This window comes from Garra rufa, chromosome 7 (genome assembly GCF_049309525.1).
Source record: "Garra rufa chromosome 7, GarRuf1.0, whole genome shotgun sequence".
Taxonomy (NCBI): domain Eukaryota; kingdom Metazoa; phylum Chordata; class Actinopteri; order Cypriniformes; family Cyprinidae; genus Garra; species Garra rufa.
This window is the reverse complement of record NC_133367.1, coordinates 3,395,948-3,417,235: the sequence shown is the minus strand read 5'-3', so window position 1 is coordinate 3,417,235 and position 21,288 is coordinate 3,395,948. Positions and strand designations below refer to the sequence as shown.

Sequence of the window (21,288 nt, the reverse complement as noted above, 5' to 3'; positions counted from 1 at the left end):
ACTTTTAATATGCCAGTAAAAGTCCTGGATCTTCAGAAAAGCTTGTATTTGTAAAGCACTGCAGTCTCTGGGGGGTTGAATAGTTTTGATTGCAACTGTACATGTCAAAGCCATGACAAATCTCTTTGGATCATGAGAAGCACATGTGAGGTGTGTGAACTTACTGGCGTGGACCTGTAGGCCGCAGCTACCGCAGGACAGCAGGACGCTGGTGCCGTCGTCGCCGATGTGGGAGTTCGACGGCAGCGGTTCGGTGTTCTCTGCCCCTGCGCTGAAGCACATCTCTGGGACCAGTGGACGCGTGCGACAGCCGACCCGGGATACAAGGCCGGACGTGTCCGAGATGTGGAAGGCATCCTTAACGGGCTAAACACACACAGACACACATGAGAGAGGAGAATTGATTAACTGGAGAAGTAAAGCAACTTCCTGTCTACTAAAGATAAAAAAATAAAGCGTTGAAGTGGACCAGATCTTGTGCTGATAGTCATAAGTTTTATTATGAAAGGCTCTTTCAGGATTTTTTGTGCATTACCTGCGTGTACGGACAGAAGAGCGTGCAGACGGCGCAGTGCGGCTCGATGGTCCCCATCGCAGCGTTGAACTGTTTCTCGGCCAGGAAGTTCGGCGTGCGGTTTTGCCACAGTGCGTTCTCCTCTGACTTCTTGGCCTCTGGTTGGATGCTGCCATTTACAGGCAGCCCAGAGTATAACTCTACAGAAACACAGAGAGATGACACACAGGTGAGATTCACATATCAGAGGAGTAACATGCTAGAATAATTACTATATATAATCTTACAATCAATAAATAACTTTACCAGGCAGATAGATAGATGGATAGTAGGTAGATGGATAGATGGATAGTATTTTGATAGATTTTCGTTTGATTGATAAATATTACTTCGATAGACAAATAGACAGATATTCGTTTGATAGATATATATTTGTTCAATAGATAGACAGATAGATAATGATTCGACATAAATTCGTTCGATTAATCAATAGATATGGGTTCAATAGAAATTCATCAATAGATATCCATTCGATCAATCAAGACATAAATAGATAGACATTTGTTCGATCGATAGCTATTTGTTCGATCAATCAATAGATATTTGTTCGATCAATCGATAGTTATTCGATAGATGGATATTCGTTCGATAAGATATATATTTGTTTGATCAATTGATATTCGATAGATATCCGTTCAATCATTTGATGGATATTCGATAGACAGACAGATAGATATTCGTTCAATAGATAGATATTCATTTGATCAATCGATAGTTATTCGATAGATAGATATTCGTTCGATAGATATATATTTGTTCCATCAATTGATATTCGATAGATATCCGTTCAATCATTTGATGGATATTCGATAGATAGACAGATAGATTTAGATATTCGTTCAATAGATAGATATTCATTCGATCAATCGATAGTTATTCGATAGATAGATAGATAGATAGATAGATAGATAGATATTCGTTCGATAGACAGATAGATAGACATTCGATAGATGAATAGATATTAGTTAGATCGATCAATATTCATTCGATCAATCGATAGTTAGATTGATAGATATTCGTTTGATAGACAGGTATTCGTTTGATTGATTGCTAGGTAGATATTCATCAAATAGACATATTTGTTTGATCAATCAATAGATATTCGTTTGGCAAATATTCAATGGATAGATATTCGTTCGATAGACAGGTATTCGTTTGATTGATTGCTAGGTAGATATTCGTTCGATAGACATATTTGTTTGATCAATCAATAGATATTCATTCGATAGATATCTGTTCAATCAGTCGATAGATATTCATTTGGCAGATATTCAATAGATAGATATTTGTTCAATAGATATTTGTTTGATCGATGGATAGATAGACATTTGTTCAATAGACCGATATTCTTTCGATTGATCGATAGATATTCATTCAATCAATCGATAGATATTCGTTCGATAGACAGATAGACATTCTATAGATGGATAGATATTTGTTCGATCGATCAATAGATATTCATTTGATCAATTGATATACGATAGATATCCGTTCAATCAATTGATAGATATTCGATAGATAGACAGATAGATTTAGATAGATATTCTTTCAATAAATCGATATATATTCGATAGATAGATAGATATAGATATAGATAGATAGATAGATATTCGTTCGATCAATCGATGGATAGATATTCATTTGATAGACATTCTTCCTATCGAGTGAGATATTAGTTCAATAGATGAAAGATATTTGATTGATCAATAGATATTCGTTCGACAGATAGATAGATGTTCGATAGATATAGATAGATTGATAGATATTCGTTTGATAGACAAATATATGTTTGCTCGATCGACAGATATTCGCTAGATAGATGGATGTTAATTTGATAGATATTTGTTTGATCAATCAATAGATATTAGTTCGATAGATATTCATTCGATATATATCTGTTCAATCAGTTGATAAATAGTTATTTTTTCAGCAGATATTCAATGGATAGATGTTTGTTTGATCGATTGATAGATATTCGTTCAGCAGATATTCAGTAGACATATTCGTTTGATTCGACAGTTAGATATCCGTTCGATAGACAGATATTCGTTTGACTGACTGACTGATTGATAGATAGATGTTCGTTCAATGGATACTTAGATACTTGTTTGATGGATAGATAGATATTCGTTCAATAGACAGACATTCGTTTGACAGATAGATGTTCATTCGATAGATATTCGTTCGATCAATATTCTTTTGATTGATCGATAGATATTTGTTCGATAGACAGATATAGATTGATAGACATTCGTTCAATCAATTGATAGATATTCGATAGACAGACAGATATAGATTGATCGATATTCGTTCAATAGATACATATTTGTTTGATCAATCAATAGATATTAGTTCGATAGATATTCATTCGATAGATATCCGTTCAATCAGTTGATAAACAGATATTTTTTCAGCAGATATTCAATAGATAGATGTTTGTTTGATCGATTGATAGATATTCGTTCAACAGACAGAAATTCGTTTGACAGATAGATGTTAATTCGATAGATATTCGTTCAATCGATATTCTTTTGATTGATCGATAGATATTTGTTCGATAGACAGATATAGATAGATTGATAGATATTCGTTCAATAGATACATATTTGTTTGATCAATTGATAGATATCCGTTCGATCAATTAATAGATATTCGATAGACAGACATACATACATATAGATAGATAGATAGATAGATAGATATAGACAGACTGATCTATTGATTAGGATAGACTTTTGTTCAATAGAATGAGCCCTGAAACCGATAGGAGAATATCGGAAACCATGTGATTTTTTTCCTGTTTACACAGGCGTGGGCCAAATCCGATCTGTGCCACATGGGAGGAAAAAAAACGAAATTGGGTCACTTGAACCATGCAGTGTAAATGTGTCCTTAGATGTCTAGAGAAATGCAACAATAATTGTAAAGTGCGCAGAAGCTAAATAATACTTTTAATACGATTCTGCCTGATAGTATACACAGGTTACAGATGAATAAATGATATAGAAGTGAAACAGCTCAGTAAGAGTGCTGTCCTCTTTCTCTGAGCCGTGACTCTACAGACAGCAGGGGAAGCAGGTGAAGATTATTTTTGGAGAGGTTTGATGCCCCTCTGTCCTGTATTTTGCCCCCTACAGTGACAGCAGGCGGTGCGGGTTTACAGCTGTCTGTTCATAACACACAGCACAGACAAATCAATAACCGTCTTTCAGCCGCCCGTCTTATAAAGCGCTGATTGTTAGTGCCTGCTTTCTTTCATACTTTATTGCTTTTGCTCTTTGTGCTCGCGAGCGCACACTTTCACAACAAACAAACAAACACAAAACAACATCTCGCCATCAAACCAGAACACTCCGAAATGAAATGTTCTAGAAACATTCATATTGCAAAAACAGATCCAACTTTTAACAACTTTTTCCCTCAGTGGAAAATCTGCCATTAGACATTTATCTAGGATGGCAAGTTTCTGCTGTTCTCCTGAACTCCGTGTGATGACAAAAGTAGAAGATTTCTCATTTTACTCCATGAAAACAAAAATACAGTGTTTCAAAAAACATCAGAAATTTAGTAATAAAAAAAAAAAATCACATACAAATTAAAACAAGCTAATAAAACGTCACTTATTTAAATGTGAAAATGCAAGTTTTTTACTAACAGTTCTACGAATGTCATTCGATTTTATGACATACATTTGTCAAAATGTCATTCGACTGAATGACTTCGCAATTTAACGATTTTATTGTTTAAATATCAACCTAGAATTTGAACACTTTAGCTATTTTCATTAATGAAACAAGCTAAATAAATTGTAAAACGTAAATTCAACAATTTAAGTAAGAACTGTTTCACGAATGTCATATAATTTTTTTATGGCTATTATTACTGACTGCATTTAAAATAAAAACACACGCAAAACATGTCATTCAAGAACAACTTAACGATTTTACTACCGCCATTGCTAATGCGCTCTATGATTTTTTTTTTTTTATTAAATGTAAAAAATTTCATAAAAATGGTTTTACGAATGTCATTCGACTTGACAGACATTACTACAAACTGCACTTCTAAAACACAAGCAAAACATGTCTTACAAACAATTTTTTTTTAAAATATCATTACGATCAACCTTCAAAACATAATTTTTCTAAAAACAAAGTTATTTCGAACGTAATTTTTCAAACATGCCAAAAACTAGTTTCTGTGCACGCAAGAATTGCTTCATAAACAAATTTACATACATCATCTGATTTTACAAACATGAACAAAAATGTAGGTACATTTATCACAAAACTACACTAACGCAAATTTCGGCATTAAATTCTAACTAATTACACAAGAATAATTTACCATTATACTTTACGGACAATATTACAAACTAAATATTACAAAAAAAAAAAACAAGCAAAACATGTAAATTAACAATAGCTTTCAAAAAATATATCATTACAAACAACCTTTCCTGAAATTTCTAACACACTAAACGCAAAAAAAAAAAAAAATTAACAACATTTTTATGAACAACTATTACGAAAAACCCTCAGAACATAATTTGATTTTCAAACATGCCAAAAAGTTTCTGCGCATGCAATAATAGTTTCAATAAACATATTTACGAACGTCGTTTGATTTTAAGATTGCCACTACAAACTTGAACCATGATCAGAATCACAAGAAAATAGTCTAAAAATAGTATAAAATTAGTTTTTATTTTTCGCCGAACATTTATATTTTATTACGAACAACCTTCAGAAATGCGTTATTATTTGGAATGTAATTTTTCAAACAAACAAAGAACTGCATACGAAAAAAAAAAAAACACACAAAAAAAACGTGATTTTAAGAATACCATTACAACCTTGAAACATGAACAAAACAAATTCAGGTAAAGTTTTAGCGAAAGTATACTAACGCAAATTTCTGCCTTAAATTGAATGAATTATGCAACAACAGTTTACGAACAGTCCATTTTACGGACATTTATAATCCGCATTAAAAAAAAAAAAAAACGTAAATTAACAATACCTTTACGGGGGAAGAAAATCATTACGAATAACCCCAAAAAAATATTTTTTAACGACCAAGTTATTTTGAAAGCAATTTTTGAAACATGATAAATGAGTTTCTGTGCATGAAAGAATTGCTTTAGAAACAATTTACACATGATTTTAAAAACGCCATTATGACCTTCATGCACTTCGTAAAAAACCAAGCCAACGAATAAATTATAGAACAACAGTTTACATTCTATTTTACGGACATTCTTTTAAACCCTCAGAACATAATTTGATTTTCAAACATGCCAAAAAGTTTCTGCGCATGCAAAAATAGTTTCAAAAAACATATTTACGAACGTCGTTTGATTTTAAGAATGCCACTACAAACTTGAACCATGAACAGAATCACAAGAAAATAGTCTAAAAATAGTATAAAATTAGTTTTTATTTTTCGCCGAACATTTATATTTTATTACGAACAACCTTCAGAAATGCGTTATTATTTGGAATGTAATTTTTCAAACAAACAAAGAACTGCATACAAAAAAAAAAAAAAAAACGTGATTTTAAGAATACCATTACAACCTTGAAACACGAACAAAACAAATTCAGGTAAAGTTTTAGCAAAAGTATACTAACGCAAATTTGTGCCTTAAATTGAATGAATTATGCAACAACAGTTTACGAACAGTCCATTTTACGGACATTTATAATCTGCATTAAAAAAAAAAAAAACGTAAATTAACAATACCTTTACGGGGGAAGAAAATCATTACGAATAACCTAAAAAAAAAATTTTTTAACGACCAAGTTATTTTGAAAGCAATTTTTGAAACATGATAAATTAGTTTCTGTGCATGAAAGAATTGCTTTAGAAACAATTTACACATGATTTTAAAAACCCCATTATGACCTTCATGCACTTCGTAAAAAACCAAGCCAACGAATAAATTATAGAACAACAGTTTACGAACATTCCATTTTACGGACATTCTTTTAAACCCTCAGAACATAATTTGATTTTCAAACATGCCAAAAAGTTTCTGCGCATGCAATAATAGTTTCAATAAACATATTTACAAACGACGTTTGATTTTAAGAATGCCATTACAAACTTGAACCATGATCAGAATCACAAGAAAATAGTCTAAAAATAGTATAAAATTTGTTTCTATTTTTCGCCGAACATTTATATTTTATTACAAACAACCTTCAGAAATGCATAATTGTTTCGAATGTAATTTTTAAAACAAACTATGAACTGCATACAGAAAAAAAAAAAAAACACGTGATTTTAAGAATAACATTATAACCTTGAAACACGAACAAAACAAATTCAGGTAAATTTTTAGCAAAAGTATACTAACGCAAATTTCTGCCTTAAATTGAATGAATTATGCAACAGTTTACGAACAGTCGATTTTACGGACATTTATAATCTGCATTAAAAAAAAAACTGTAAATTAACAATAGCTTTACGGGGGGGAAAAATCATTACGAATAACAAAAAAAAAAATTTTTTAACGAGTAAGTTATTTTGAAAGCAATTTTTGAAACATGATAAAACGAGTTTCTGTGCATGAAAGAATTGCTTTAGAAACAATTTACACATGATTTTAAAAACGCCATTATGACCTTCATGCACTTCGTAAAAAACCAAGCCAACGAATAAATTATAGAACAACAGTTTACGAACATTCTATTTTACGGACATTCTTTTAAACCCTCAGAACATAATTTGATTTTCAAACATGCCAAAAAGTTTCTGCGCATGCAAAAATAGTTTCAATAAACATATTTACGAACGTCGTTTGTTTTTAAGAATGCCATTACAAACTTGAACCATGATCAGAATCACAAGAAAATAGTCTAAAAATAGTATAAAATTTGTTTCTATTTTTCGCCGAACATTTATATTTTATTACGAACAACCTTCAGAAATGCATTATTGTTTTGAATGTAATTTTTCAAACAAACTATGAACTGCATACAAAAAAAAACACACAAAAAAAAAACACGTGATTTTAAGAATAACATTACAACCTTGAAACACGAACAAAACAAATTCAGGTAAATTTTTAGCAAAAGTATACGAACGCAAATTTCTGCCTTAAATTGAATGCATTATGCAACAACAGTTTACGAACAGTCCATTTTACGGACATTTATAATCTGCATTAAAAAAAAAAAAAACTGTAAATTAACAATAGCTTTACGGGGGGGAAAAAATCATTACGAATAACAAAAAAAAAAAAATTTTTTAACGAATAAGTTATTTTGAAAGCAATTTTTGAAACATGATAAATTAGTTTCTGTGCATGAAAGAATTGCTTTAGAAACAATTTACACATGATTTTAAAAACGCCATTATGACCTTCATGCACTTCGTAAAAAACCAAGCCAACGAATAAATTATAGAACAACAGTTTACGAACATTCCATTTTACGGACATTCTTTTAAAATCTTAAGCAAAACAGAAATCAACAATAGGTTTAAAAAAAATAACAAAAACGTTTTACGAATAATTTACACCAAAATATGCTTGTGTTTCATGAATCTAAATTTTAAATTTATTTCAATTTCATAGTGAAAGTTTATCGCACTTAACGAAAATCGTTGACTCGGTCATGAAAGCAGTACTCACCCTCATCGCTGGAGCCTTCCTGTTTGACTATGGAGTGAGGCGAACGCATGGGAGGCTTGCTGAACGGATGTCTTCGGCTCTTCTTCACCTCTACTTTCTTCTTCAGCTTCGTGAAAGGATTCGCCTGAGAACAAAAACATTGAACGATAATTTACTTTGATGTGTAAAATCCCTAAAAGCCCTTGTGACTGGAGAAAGCTCTCACCTGAAGGCCGGGAGCGGCTCCGTTACTCTGGGTTTGAGCGTCGTTGGAAGCGAACTGCTCAAACACTTGCTGGAAGGAGAGATCGTCCGGATGCTTCGGCTTCTTCTTTTTTTTCCTCTTCTTCTTCTCCTCCTCCACCACTCCGTTTTCCGGCGGAGGATCCTGGGATTCTGTTTTTCTGTCTTCAGCTGCTGAACGACAACAAAGATGAAGCTATCTGAAGTAAAAAGTACCATCACACATTCAGTGATAAGCCAGTTTCTAGGGTTTACCTTCTTCACGAAGTGCTGCTTCCGCTTCCGCCTGCTCCTGCTCCTCCCTCTCCAGCGCCTCCAGCGTGAGGAGCGCCTCTCGAGCCATACGCTCATCCTTCTGCTGCCGCCGCTGCTGCTCACGCTCCTCCACTTTAAGCAGGTACTCGCTCATGTCCAGCTCCACTCCCTCCTCCGCCAGGGCCTTCACCTCCTCCAGCTTCAGACGACGGAACTGTTTCACCTTTGCCTGAGCTCTGCCATGAACAACGTAAAACAGTAAAGGTCAAATGTCAAGAAAAACATTGTCTGGGCTCTACGAAAAAAACAACGCAAATGGATAAAGTTTTATTTCAAACCTAACATTTTCCCATTTGATCGTTTTTGTTATAAAATAAAACCGTAAACGTCAAACATCAATAATTAATAAAACGTCTACTGCCAAAAAAAAATTATAATAATTTGACAAAAAATTGACAATAAAACATCAAAAATAAAACTTTTTACGATTCAAACAATAAAGGTCAAAAGTCAAGAAAAACTTTGTCTGGGCTCTACGAAAAAACAACAAATTTTTGTTTTCAACCCACATGTTTCCTATTTAAATTTTTTATTACGATTCAAACAGTAAATGTCAAAGGTCAAGATAAACATTTTCTGGGCTCTACGAAAAAACTATGCAAATGGATAAAGTTTTATTTCAAACCAAACATTTTCCAGTTTTTGTTAGGATTAAAACCGTAAAGGTCAAACATCAATAATTAATAAAACGTTTACGGTCAAAAACAAAAACAAATTGACAATAAAACGGCAAAAAAATTAAAATTAAGATTCAAACAATAAAGGTCAAAAGTCAAGAAAAACTTTGTTTGGGCTCTACAAAAAAAAACAATAAATTTATTTAAACCCAAAGCTTTTTTGCTTAATTATTACGATTCAAAGGTCAATAAAAAGTTTTCCCGCCGACCCTTTCCCGCTTGATAGTTTTTATTAAGATTCGAACAGCAAACGGATAACAAACTTTATTTCAATCCAAATGTTTCCCACTTGATTATTATTATTATTATGATTTGAACAATAATGGACAAGGGTCAATAAAAATTCCGCTTAATAAAACATTTTACGATTCAAAAAGTCAAGGTCAAAGATAAAAAAAAAAAAAAAAAAAAAAACTTTGTCTGGGTTCTACGAAAAAACAACAAATTTTTATTTCAACCCACATGTTTCCTATTTAAATTTTTTATTACAATTCAAACAGTAAAGGTCAAAGGTCAAGAAAAACATTTTCTGGGCTTTACGAAAAAAAAAATCACAAATGGATAAAGTTTTATTTTAAACCAAATATTTTCCCAATTCATAGTTTTTGTTATGATTAAAACGTAAAAGTCAAATGTCAATAATTAATAAAATGTTTACTGTCAAAAACAAAAACAAATTGACAATAAAACGGCAAAAAAATTAAAATTAAGATTCAAACAGTAAAGGTCAAAGGTCAAGAAAAACATTTTCTGGGCTCTACGGAAAAAAACAACGCAAATGGATAAAGTTTTATTTCAAACCAAAAATTTTTCCATTTAATAGTTTTTGTTAGGATTAAAACCGTAAAGGTCAAACGTTTACTGTCAAAAAAAAAATATTGACAAAAAATTGACAACAAAACATTAAAAATAAAACATTTTACGATTCAAACAATAAAGGTAAAAAGTCAAGAAAAACTTTGTCTGGGCTCTACGAAAAAACAATGCAAAAGTTTTTGTTATGATTAAAACATAAAAGTCAAATGTCAATAATTAATCAAACGTTTATGGTAAAAAAAAAACAATTGACAATAAAACAAAAAAATAAAACATTTTACGATTCAAAAAGTCAAGGTCAAAGATGAAAAAAAAACTTTGTCTGGGCTCTACGAAAAAACAACTCATTTTTATTTCAACCCACATGTTTCCTATTTAAATTTTTTATTACGATTCAAACAGTAAAGGTCAAAGGTCAAGAAAAACATTTTCTGGGCTCTACGAAAAAAAAACAACGCAAATGGATAACAAAGTTTTATTTCAAATTTAACTTTTTCCCAATTTGACAATAAACCGTCAAAAATAAAACATTTCACGAATCAAAAAGTCAAGGTAAATGATAAAAAAAAAAAAATGGGGCTCTACGAAAAAACTATTTTTTTTTTCAACCCACGTTTCCTATTTAAATTTTTTATTACGATTCAAACAGTAAAGGTCAAGAAAAACATTTTTTGGGATCTATGAAAAAAACAACGCAAATGGATAAAGTTTTATTTCAAACCAAACATTTTCCCATTTAATAGTTTTTGTTAGGATTAAAACCGTAAAGGTCAAACGTTTACTGTCAAAAAAAATATTGACAATAAAAAATTGACAACAAAACATTAAAAATAAAACATTTTACGATTCAAACAATAAAGGTCAAAAGTCAAGAAAAACTTTGTCTGGGCTCTACGAAAAAACAATGCAAATGTTTTTGTTATGATTAAAACGTAAAAGTCAAATGTCAATAATTAATAAAACGTTTATTGTCAAAAAAAACAATTGACAATAAAACATCAAAAGTCAAACATTTTACAATTCAAACAATAAAAGGTCAAAAGTCAAGAAAAACGTTTTCTGGGCTCTACGAAAAAAACTATGCAAATGAATAATGAAGTTTTATTTCAAACCAAACATTTTCCCATTTGATAGTTTTTGTTAGGATTAAATCCGTGAAGGTCAAACATCAATAATTAATAAAACGTTTACGGTCAAAAACAAAAACAAATTGACAATAAAACGGAAAAAAAAAAAAAATTAAGATTCAAACAGTACAGGTCAAAGGTCAAGTAAAACTTTGTCTGGGCTCTACGAAATAAAAAAAACAATGCATATGGATAGCGAAGTTTTATTTCAAACTCAACGTTTTATACAACACAGTTTTTACTTATTACGATTCAAACAGTAAAGGTCAATAAAAACGCTTCCCGCTAAACATTTCCCGCTTGATAGTTATAATTATTCGAACAGTAAAGGACAACAAAAACTTTGCCTAAGGTCTAAAAAACAAACAATGCAAATCGATACACTTTTATTTCAAACCAAACTTTTATTTTAATCCAAAAATTTTTTGCTTGATAGTTTTTATTCATTATGATTCAAACTGTATAGATCAATAAAGACTTTTCCCACCAAATGTTTCCCGTTTGATAGTTTTTACTACTATTCAAACAGTAAAGAGCAATGAAAACTTTGCCTAAGCTCTGAAATAAACTACGCAAATGGATCAATTGAATTTATTTAAACCCAAAGTTTTTTTGCTTAATAATTATTACGATTCAAAGGTCAATAAAAAGTTTTCCCGCCGACCCTTTCCTGCTTGATAGTTTTTATTAAGATTCGAACAGCAAACGGATAACAAACTTTATTTCAATCCAAATGTTTCCCACTTGAACAATAATGGACAAGGGTCAATAAAAATTTCGCCTAAGCTCCATTTTTGACTTTTGTATTAAAAGCGCATAGCATACTAAACACCTACACAAATTTTCGCAGTGGCACGTTGTTAAAATAAAACAACGAATTGGCGCAAAGCATGTTTTTTTTGTTCGGTTATGAGAGATAAAAATTAGGTTCTAAAATCAACAATAAAAATTGCCGCAACAAGATATAAAAGCCAAAGACTGAAAATATTGGGCACCTGCGCAGGAGTTTCTCTTTGTATGTGACTCTGGTTTTCCTCCAGTGCTCCAGCTCAGGACTAGTGAGGGTTGTGGGTTTGAGGTGGTCCAGGACCGTGTTGTCTTTCCCCTGTTTCCAAAGGCTGTAGCGGTCAGGCTGTAGACAGCGAACGAACACATCCATGGAGATCTTCACCATGTCCTTACGGCACGAGCACTGCAACACACAAACACAAACCAACCACAATTTAACAACTGAAAAACAGACACCTCAGTCTCTCATTTCTGATTGGACGATATGTGACACAATCACGGAATCGATTAATCGCAACTAATCGTTTTGCAGCTCTATATTAATTAATATTAATAATATTTAAATAACTAGATTAAAAAGTTGGCTTGAGAAAGCTGGACCAGAAAGTTTGAAAAAGTTTGAAAAGTTAAAAAAAAAAAGTGTAAGATGTTTAAAACGTTTTAAGTTTGACGGTTTTAAGTCAGAAATCATTTGAAATAGTTTTAAAATAGTTTTAAAAGCTTAATATTTGATAGATAAATAGATAATATGTAAAACAGTTAATAGCATGTTTCTAGCATGACTAGCATGTTGTTAGCATGTTTCTAACATGATTAGCATGTTACTAGCATTTTGTTAGCACTATTCTAGCATGAATGGCATGTTTCTAGCATGTTGTTAGCATGTTTCTAACATGATTAGCATGTTACTAACATGTTGTTAACACTATTCTAGCATGAATGGCATGTTTCTAGCATGTTGTTAGCATGTTTCTAGCATGACTAGCATGTTGTTAGCATGTTTCTAACATGATTAGCATGTTACTAGCATGTTGTTAGCACTATTCTAGCATGAATGGCATGTTTCTAGCATGTTGTTAGCATGTTTCTAACATGATTAACATGTTACTAGCATGTTGTTGGCACTATTCTAGCATGAATGGCATGTTTCTGGCATGTTGCTAGCATGTTTCTAACATGATTAGCATGTTACTAGCATGTTATTAGCACTATTCTAGCATGAACGGCATGTTTCTAGCATGTTGTTAGCATGTTTCTAACATGATTAGCATTTTACTAGCATGTTGTTAGCACTATTCTAGCATGAATGGCATGTTTCTAGCATGTTGTTAGCATGTTGCTAACACGATTAGCAAGTTACTAGCATGTTGTTAGCATTATTAATATGTTGTTAACCTGTTTTTAACATGATTAACAAGTTACTAACATGTTGCTAACACGATTAACAAGTTACTAGCATGTTGTTAGCATTATTAATATGTTGTTAACCTGTTTTTAACATGATTAACAAGTTACTAGCATGTTGTTAGCATTAATAATATGTTGTTAACCTGTTTTTAACATGATTAACAAGTTACTAACATGTTGCTAACACAATTAACAAGTTACTAGCATGTTGTTAGCATTATTAATATGTTGTTAACCTGTTTTTAACATGATTAACAAGTTACTAACATGTTGCTAACACGATTAGCAAGTTACTAGCATGTTGTTAGCATTATTAATATGTTGTTAACCTGTTTTTAACATGATTAACAAGTTACTAACATGTTGCTAACACGATTAGCAAGTTACTAGCATGTTGTTAGCGTTATTAATATGTTGTTAACCTGTTTTTAACATGATTAAGTTACTAACATGTTGCTAGCATGATGTTAACCTGTTTCTAACATGATTAGCATGTCACTAGCATGTAGTTAACATGTTTCTAGCATGATAAACAAGTTACTAGCATGTTGCTAACACGATTAGCAAGTTACTAGCATGTTGTTATCATTACTAATATGTTGTTAACCTGTTTTTAACATGATTAACAAGTTACTAACATGTTGCTAACATGATTAACAAGTTACTAGCAAGTTACTAGCATGTTGTTAGCGTTACTAATATGTTGTTAACCTGTTTTTAACATGATTAACAAGTTACTAACATGTTGCTAACATGATTAACAAGTTACTAGCAAGTTACTAGCATGTTGTTAGCATTACTAATATGTTGTTAACCTGTTTTTAACATGATTAACAAGTTACTAACATGTTGCTAGCATGATGTTAACCTGTTTCTAACATGATTAGCATGTCACTAGCATCTAGTTAACATGTTTCTAGCATGATTAACAAGTTACTAGCATGTTGCTAGCATGATAAGCATGTTAACATGCTTCTAACATGTTAGTAACATTTTACTAACATTGCTAGCATGATTAGCATGTTAACATGTTTCTAACATGATTAACAAGCTACCAACATGTTGCTAGCATTATGTTAACCTGTTTCTAACATGATAAGCATGTCACTAGCATGTAGTTAACATGTTTCTAGCATGATTAACAAGTTACTAACATGTTGCTAACACGATTAGCGAGTTACTAGCATGTTGTTAGCATTACTAATATGTTGTTAACCTGTTTTTAACATGATTAACAAGTTACTAACATGTTGCTAACATGATTAACAAGTTACTAGCAAGTTACTAGCATGTTGTTAACGTTATTAATATGTTGTTAACCTGTTTTTAACATGATTAACAAGTTACTAGCAAGTTACTAGCATGATTAGCATGTTAACATGTTTCTAACATGTTAGTAACATTTTACTAACATTGCTAGCATGATTAGCATGTTAACCTGTTTTTAACATGATTAGCATGTCACTAGCATGTAGTTAACATGTTTCTAGCATGATTAACAAGATACTAGCATGTTGCTAACATGATTAACAAGTTACTAGCATGATTAGCATGTTAACATGTTTCTAACATGTTAGTAACATTTTACTAACATTGCTAACACGATTAGCAAGTTACTAACATGTTGCTAGCATGATGTTAACCTGTTTCTAACATGATTAGCATGTCACTAGCATGTTGATAACATGATTAACAAGTTACTAGCAAGTTACTAGCATGATTAGCATGTTAACATGTTTCTAACATGTTAGTAACATTTTACTAACATTGCTAGCATGATTAGCATGTTAACCTGTTTTTAACATGATTAGCATGTCACTAGCATGTAGTTAACATGTTTCTAGCATGATTAACAAGATACTAGCATGTTGCTAACATGATTAACAAGTTACTAGCATGATTAGCATGTTAACATGTTTCTAACATGTTAGTAACATTTTACTAACATTGCTAACACGATTAGCAAGTTACTAACATGTTGCTAGCATGATGTTAACCTGTTTCTAACATGATTAGCATGTCACTAGCATGTTGATAACATGATTAACAAGTTACTAGCAAGTTACTAGCATGATTAGCATGTTAACATGTTTCTAACATGTTAGTAACATTTTACTAACATTGCTAGCATGATTAGCATGTTAACCTGTTTTTAACATGATTAGCATGTCACTAGCATGTAGTTAACATGTTTCTAGCATGATTAACAAGATACTAGCATGTTGCTAACATGATTAACAAGTTACTAGCATGATTAGCATGTTAACATGTTTCTAACATGTTAGTAACATTTTACTAACATTGCTAACACGATTAGCAAGTTACTAACATGTTGCTAGCATGATGTTAACCTGTTTCTAACATGATTAACATGTCACTAGCATGTAGTTAACATGTTTCTAGCATGATTAACAAGTTACTAGCAAGTTACTAGCATGATTAGCATGTTAACATGTTTCTAACATGTTAGTAACATTTTACTAACATTGCTAACACGATTAGCAAGTTACTAGCATGTTGCTAACACGATTAGCAAGTTACTAGCATGTTGCTAGCATGATTAGTATGATGCTAGCATGCTAACATGTTTCTAACATAATTTGTGTTAAATAAAAACATACAAATATATATTTAAATCAAAATGATATAATCTAAATTAAAATATAATTAAAATATACTATATATTATTTTTTTTTTTAAATCATGTAAATGATTTAAATGAACTTTATATTAAAAACTTTTTTACAAGTTGCTTCAAGCAGATTTAAAGTAAACCGAAGTAGAATATTTCAATAGCAAATATTCTAATATAAATGCAAATTCACTGAAAAATCACGGCAAAAAAAAAAAGAGGTTCAAACAGATGAAACTGTATAAGAGACGCGACTCAAATGAACTGCATCGTGGGACTGGCGTCTGAAACAACGACTGAGAGGAAAATGAATGCGATGGAGACGAGACGTGATTAGATTGCAGGTGCGCAGACGGGAGATTATTAAATCATCAACGTAACAACGACTGAAGAGGGAAAAAAACACGCTTTTAAAGGCAGAGTTTGCACGGGCCGAAGTGAAGAAGGCACAAATCAACATCTCTCAATCAACAGCCAGAGAAACCGAGAGAGAGAGAGACGGATGGAAATAAAAGTCATTTTCCTGCGAGCTGCTGTTGGCTGTATTACACGGAGCCGTTATTTCCTGCGCCGCGCCGGAGCTGCTGTTCAATTACCACAAACATTCTGCAGCTGAAGTCAAGACAAACACAGAAAACCCTGTGTGTCTGAGAGAGAGAGAGAGTGAGGGCGTAATAACGGCAACAAGCGCTATTCTTCACTCCGAAATGTCAATGTCTCGCAGCGTAACTCCAGGGCTTGCCATATTATGCTCAGAAATGCAATTCCAGCTCAACTGGAAAGATCCGACTCCACCTGGAAAACAAGAGGAACCAACTAAAACTAAGTACAATCATGCTGCCAACATTTTTCAGGAGCGGAACTGAGACTCAGCCGTTTTCAAAATACTTCTGCTTATTAGAATTTATGTTTCCTTATATCATTTAAATGAATGCGATTTAGAATTAAATTAGTAAATGATAAATAAAATATATTTTAAATAAATAAATAAATAATACTATATATTAATAAAAGGTAAAAAAAAAAAAAGTGAAACAAAAATGTTAAATAAAAAAATTAAATACATCTTTAAACAACTCCAGCTGCAAAGTATTTAATTTAAATTTGTAGAATACTTTAATAATTTACAAAAATCTAAAAAAAAAAAAAAAAATTAAATATAAAATATATATAAAAAAAACAATAATAAATAATACTATAAATTAATAAAATGTAAAAAAAGGAAATGAAACAAATGTTAAATAAAAAAAATAAATACATCTTTAAACAACTCCAGCTGCAAAGTATTTAATTTAAATTTGTAGAATACTTTAATAATTTACAAAAATAAAAAATTAGATATAAAATATATAAAAAATAAAATAAATAATACTATAAATTAATAAAATGTAAAACAATAAATGAAACAAAAATGTTAAATAAAAAAATAAATACATCTTTAAACAACTCCAGTTGCAAAGTATTTAGTTTAAATTTGTAGAATACTTTAATAATTTACAAAAATAAAAAATTAAATATAAAATATATAAAAAATAAAATAAATACTATAAATTAATAAAATGTAAAAAAATAAATGAAACAAAAATGTTAAATAAAAAAATAAATACATCTTTAAACAACTCCAGTTGCAAAGTATTTAGTTTAAATTTGTAGAATACTTTAATAATTTACAAAAATCTAAAAAAAAAAAAATAATAATTAAAAAAAATTATATATATATATAAAAAAATTAAATACTATAAATTAATCAAATGTAAAAAAAAGAAATGAAACAAAAATGTTAAATAAAAAAATACATCTTTAAACAACTCCAGTTGCAAAGTATTTAGTTTAAATTTGTAGAATACTTTAATAATTTGCAAAAAAAAAATTAAATATAAAATATATAAAAAATTAAATAATAAATAATACTATAAATTAATAAAATGTAAAAAAAAAGAAATGAAACAAAAATGTTAAATAAATACATCTTTAAACAACTCCAGCTGCAAAGTATTTAATTTAAATTTGTAGAATACTTTAATAATTTACAAAAATAAAAATTAAAATTAAATAATATATAAAAAAATAAAATAATAAATACTATAAATTAATAAAATGTAAAAAAAATAAATGAAACAAAAATGGTAAATAAAAAAAATAAATACATCTTTAAACAACTCCAGTTGCAAAGTATTTAGTTTAAATTTGTAGAATACTTTAATAATTTACAAAAATCTAAAAAAAAAATTAAATAATAAATAATACTATAAATTAATAAAATGTAAAAAAAAAAAAAGAAATGAAACAAAAATGTTAAATAAAAAAAAAATACATCTTTAAACAACTCCAGTTTAAATTTGTAGAATACTTTAATAATTTACAAAAAAAAAAAAATAAATAAATAAATAAATAGAAAAAATATAGTTTTTAAACAATAATGAACAAAAAACTATGAAATTCCAATTTATATGCATAAATATATATATAATCAAAAATCATTAAAAAAATTGTGTATACAGTACAGTTTAAACATCTGACGCAATTGTTTATTAGGCAAGTGTTTTTTTGGACATTGAATAACATTATTATTATTATTATTATTATTATTATTCAGTTATTGAAATGACTTTAAATCTGCTCTTAGCAACTTTCAAAAAAAATTGTATATATGTCAATAATTTACATTTGAATTTTATTCTATTTAAATATTTGTAATTTTAAATGATTAAATGCATTTTTTTGAAAGAAGTCTCTTCTGCTCATAAAGACTGCATTAATTTGACCAAAACAATATACACTGAAAACAGTAATATTGTTAAATATTATATATAACAATATTACTGTTTTAAATAAATATATATTTACAATTTCATATAAAAATAATTTTAATAAATAGTTATAATAAATTATAAATTATAATAAATAGTTTTCTATGTGAACATATTTTTTAAAAACAATTTATTCCTGTGATGAAAAGCTGAAATTCCTTTGATAAATAGGAAGTTCAAAACAACAGCATTTATTTAAAATAATCTTTTGTAACATGATAAATGTCTTTTCTTTGATCAATTTAATGTGTCCTTAGAGAAAAAAAAAACAATGCCCAAATGTTGCATGGTTAAAAGAAATTGAAAATAAATAAATAAATAATAGACAAAAGTTTACACACTATAAAAAAAGGAAAACAAAGAAAAAAAAAATATTTTGACACTGAGCTCTTGATCTTTTTCACTGTTGTATTTCTCACTGATAAACTAATAAACACAAATGGAGTGAGAATCTGAACGGAGGAAACAATCGCAGGTCTCTGAAGACAGCAGAGCGATAAAGCGGTGTCTCATATATTGTAGAAGATGATGTTAATAACTCTGTAAACTCATCCTGTCTCTCTCTTTAGACCAGATCTGGCCATTACATGAACCGCTGCAGGTGGTTTATTACCGCTTTCTCTGAGATCACACCCATGATTGAATATCACAATGATTTTAATGTGCTTTTCTCTCTGATTCAAGGATTCATTTGCAACATATACATTTTTCATGGATAGTATTGTAAATACACATGTGTAGACTAAATAAAATGTGTTCAAATCAGCAACACCATTACTGCATATAAAACATTGTGTAACGGTCCAGAAATCAGTGTTGTTTTTTCATGAATGTGCAGGTTTAAAGCTCTGTGACTAATGAGGCGCTCCATCAAACGCCTGTAGAAGAGGAACTGAAATAATGAGTGGGACTGCGAGCGACTCGAGAGAGAATCAAACCCAAGATCCGCTCGTGTGCTTTAATTAGCCGCGAGTCTGTGACCCGACATTCAGCACATCGCTAATCATTACAATACATGCAGATCATCCGCCGCGTGACGAGAATCGCTAAATGCCAGAGCGCAACACGACGGGGAAAAACGACTCGAGTGTGTGTAATATAAGTGAGAGATTCAGATCGAAAGAAAACGGAAAGAAAAATGGACAGAAAGAAAGAACAAACAAAATGAAAAAACTAATGAAAAGAGAAAAGCTAATGAAAAGGACAAAGAAAAGAAAGAACAAATGAAAAGAACAAATTTAAGGACATTTAAAAAAAGAAAAAACAAAAAAGGACAAACATAGAATAAGCAAAAAAGACTAAACAAAAAGAACAAACAAAAAAGGACAAATGAAAAGGAAAAACAAAAAGAAACATGTAAAGGATAAATAAAAAGAAAGAACAAATGGAAATTACAAAAAAGGACAAATGAAGGAAAAACGAAAAAAAGGGTAAATGAAAAGGACAAACGAAAATAAAAAACAACAGACAAAAAGAACAAAAAAACAGGACAAGCGAAAACAAAAAACAAAACAAAAAGGAGAAACGAAAAGAAAAATGTTAGGAAAGGACAAATGAAAAGAACAAAAAAAGGACAAATGAAGGAAAAACAAAAAAAAGGGTAAATGAAAAGGACAAACGAAAATAAAAAACAACAGACAAAAAGAACAAACAAACAGGACAAGCGAAAACAAAAAAAAACAAAAAGGAGAAACGAAAAGAAAAATGTTAGGAAAGGACAAATGAAAAGAACAAAAAAAAGGACAAATGAAGGAAAAACAAAAAAAAGGGTAAATGAAAAGGACAAACGAAAATAAAAAACAACAGACAAAAAGAACAAACAAACAGGACAAGCGAAAACAAAAAAAAACAAAAAGGAGAAACGAAAAGAAAAATGTTAGGAAAGGACAAATGAAAAGAACAAAAAAAAGGACAAATGAAGGAAAAACAAAAAAAAGGGTAAATGAAAAGGACAAACGAAAATAAAAAACAACAGACAAAAAGAACAAACAAACAGGACAAGCGAAAACAAAAAAAAGGAGAAACGAAAAGAAAAATGTTAGGAAAGGACAAATGAAAAGAACAAAAAAAGGACAAATGAAGGAAAAACAAAAAAAAGGGTAAATGAAAATGACAAACGAAAATAAAAAAACAACAGACAAAAAGAACAAACAAACAGGACAAGCTGAAAAAAAGGAGTAACGAAAAGAAAAATGTAACGAAAGGACAAACGAAAAGAACAAAAAAGAAATGAAAAGGATAAACAAAGAAAAAAACAAACAAAAAGAGAAAAACTAATGA

General features: G+C 30.2%; 1 protein-coding gene across 1 annotated transcript in view; it reads right to left on the bottom strand.

Moving 5' to 3' along the window:
* Positions 1–21,288, bottom strand: part of LOC141338972 (lysine-specific demethylase 4B-like) — a 75,904-nt gene that overhangs the window by 28,564 nt on the left and 26,052 nt on the right. Inside the window, exons 4-9 of the mRNA XM_073844583.1 lie at positions 12,366–12,562; positions 8,691–8,926; positions 8,419–8,609; positions 8,214–8,337; positions 536–714; positions 165–366 (exon numbers count right to left, since the gene is read on the bottom strand). Coding sequence (XP_073700684.1) covers positions 165–366; positions 536–714; positions 8,214–8,337; positions 8,419–8,609; positions 8,691–8,926; positions 12,366–12,562 — 1,129 coding nt within the window. The remainder of the gene's footprint in view (positions 1–164; positions 367–535; positions 715–8,213; positions 8,338–8,418; positions 8,610–8,690; positions 8,927–12,365; positions 12,563–21,288) is intronic.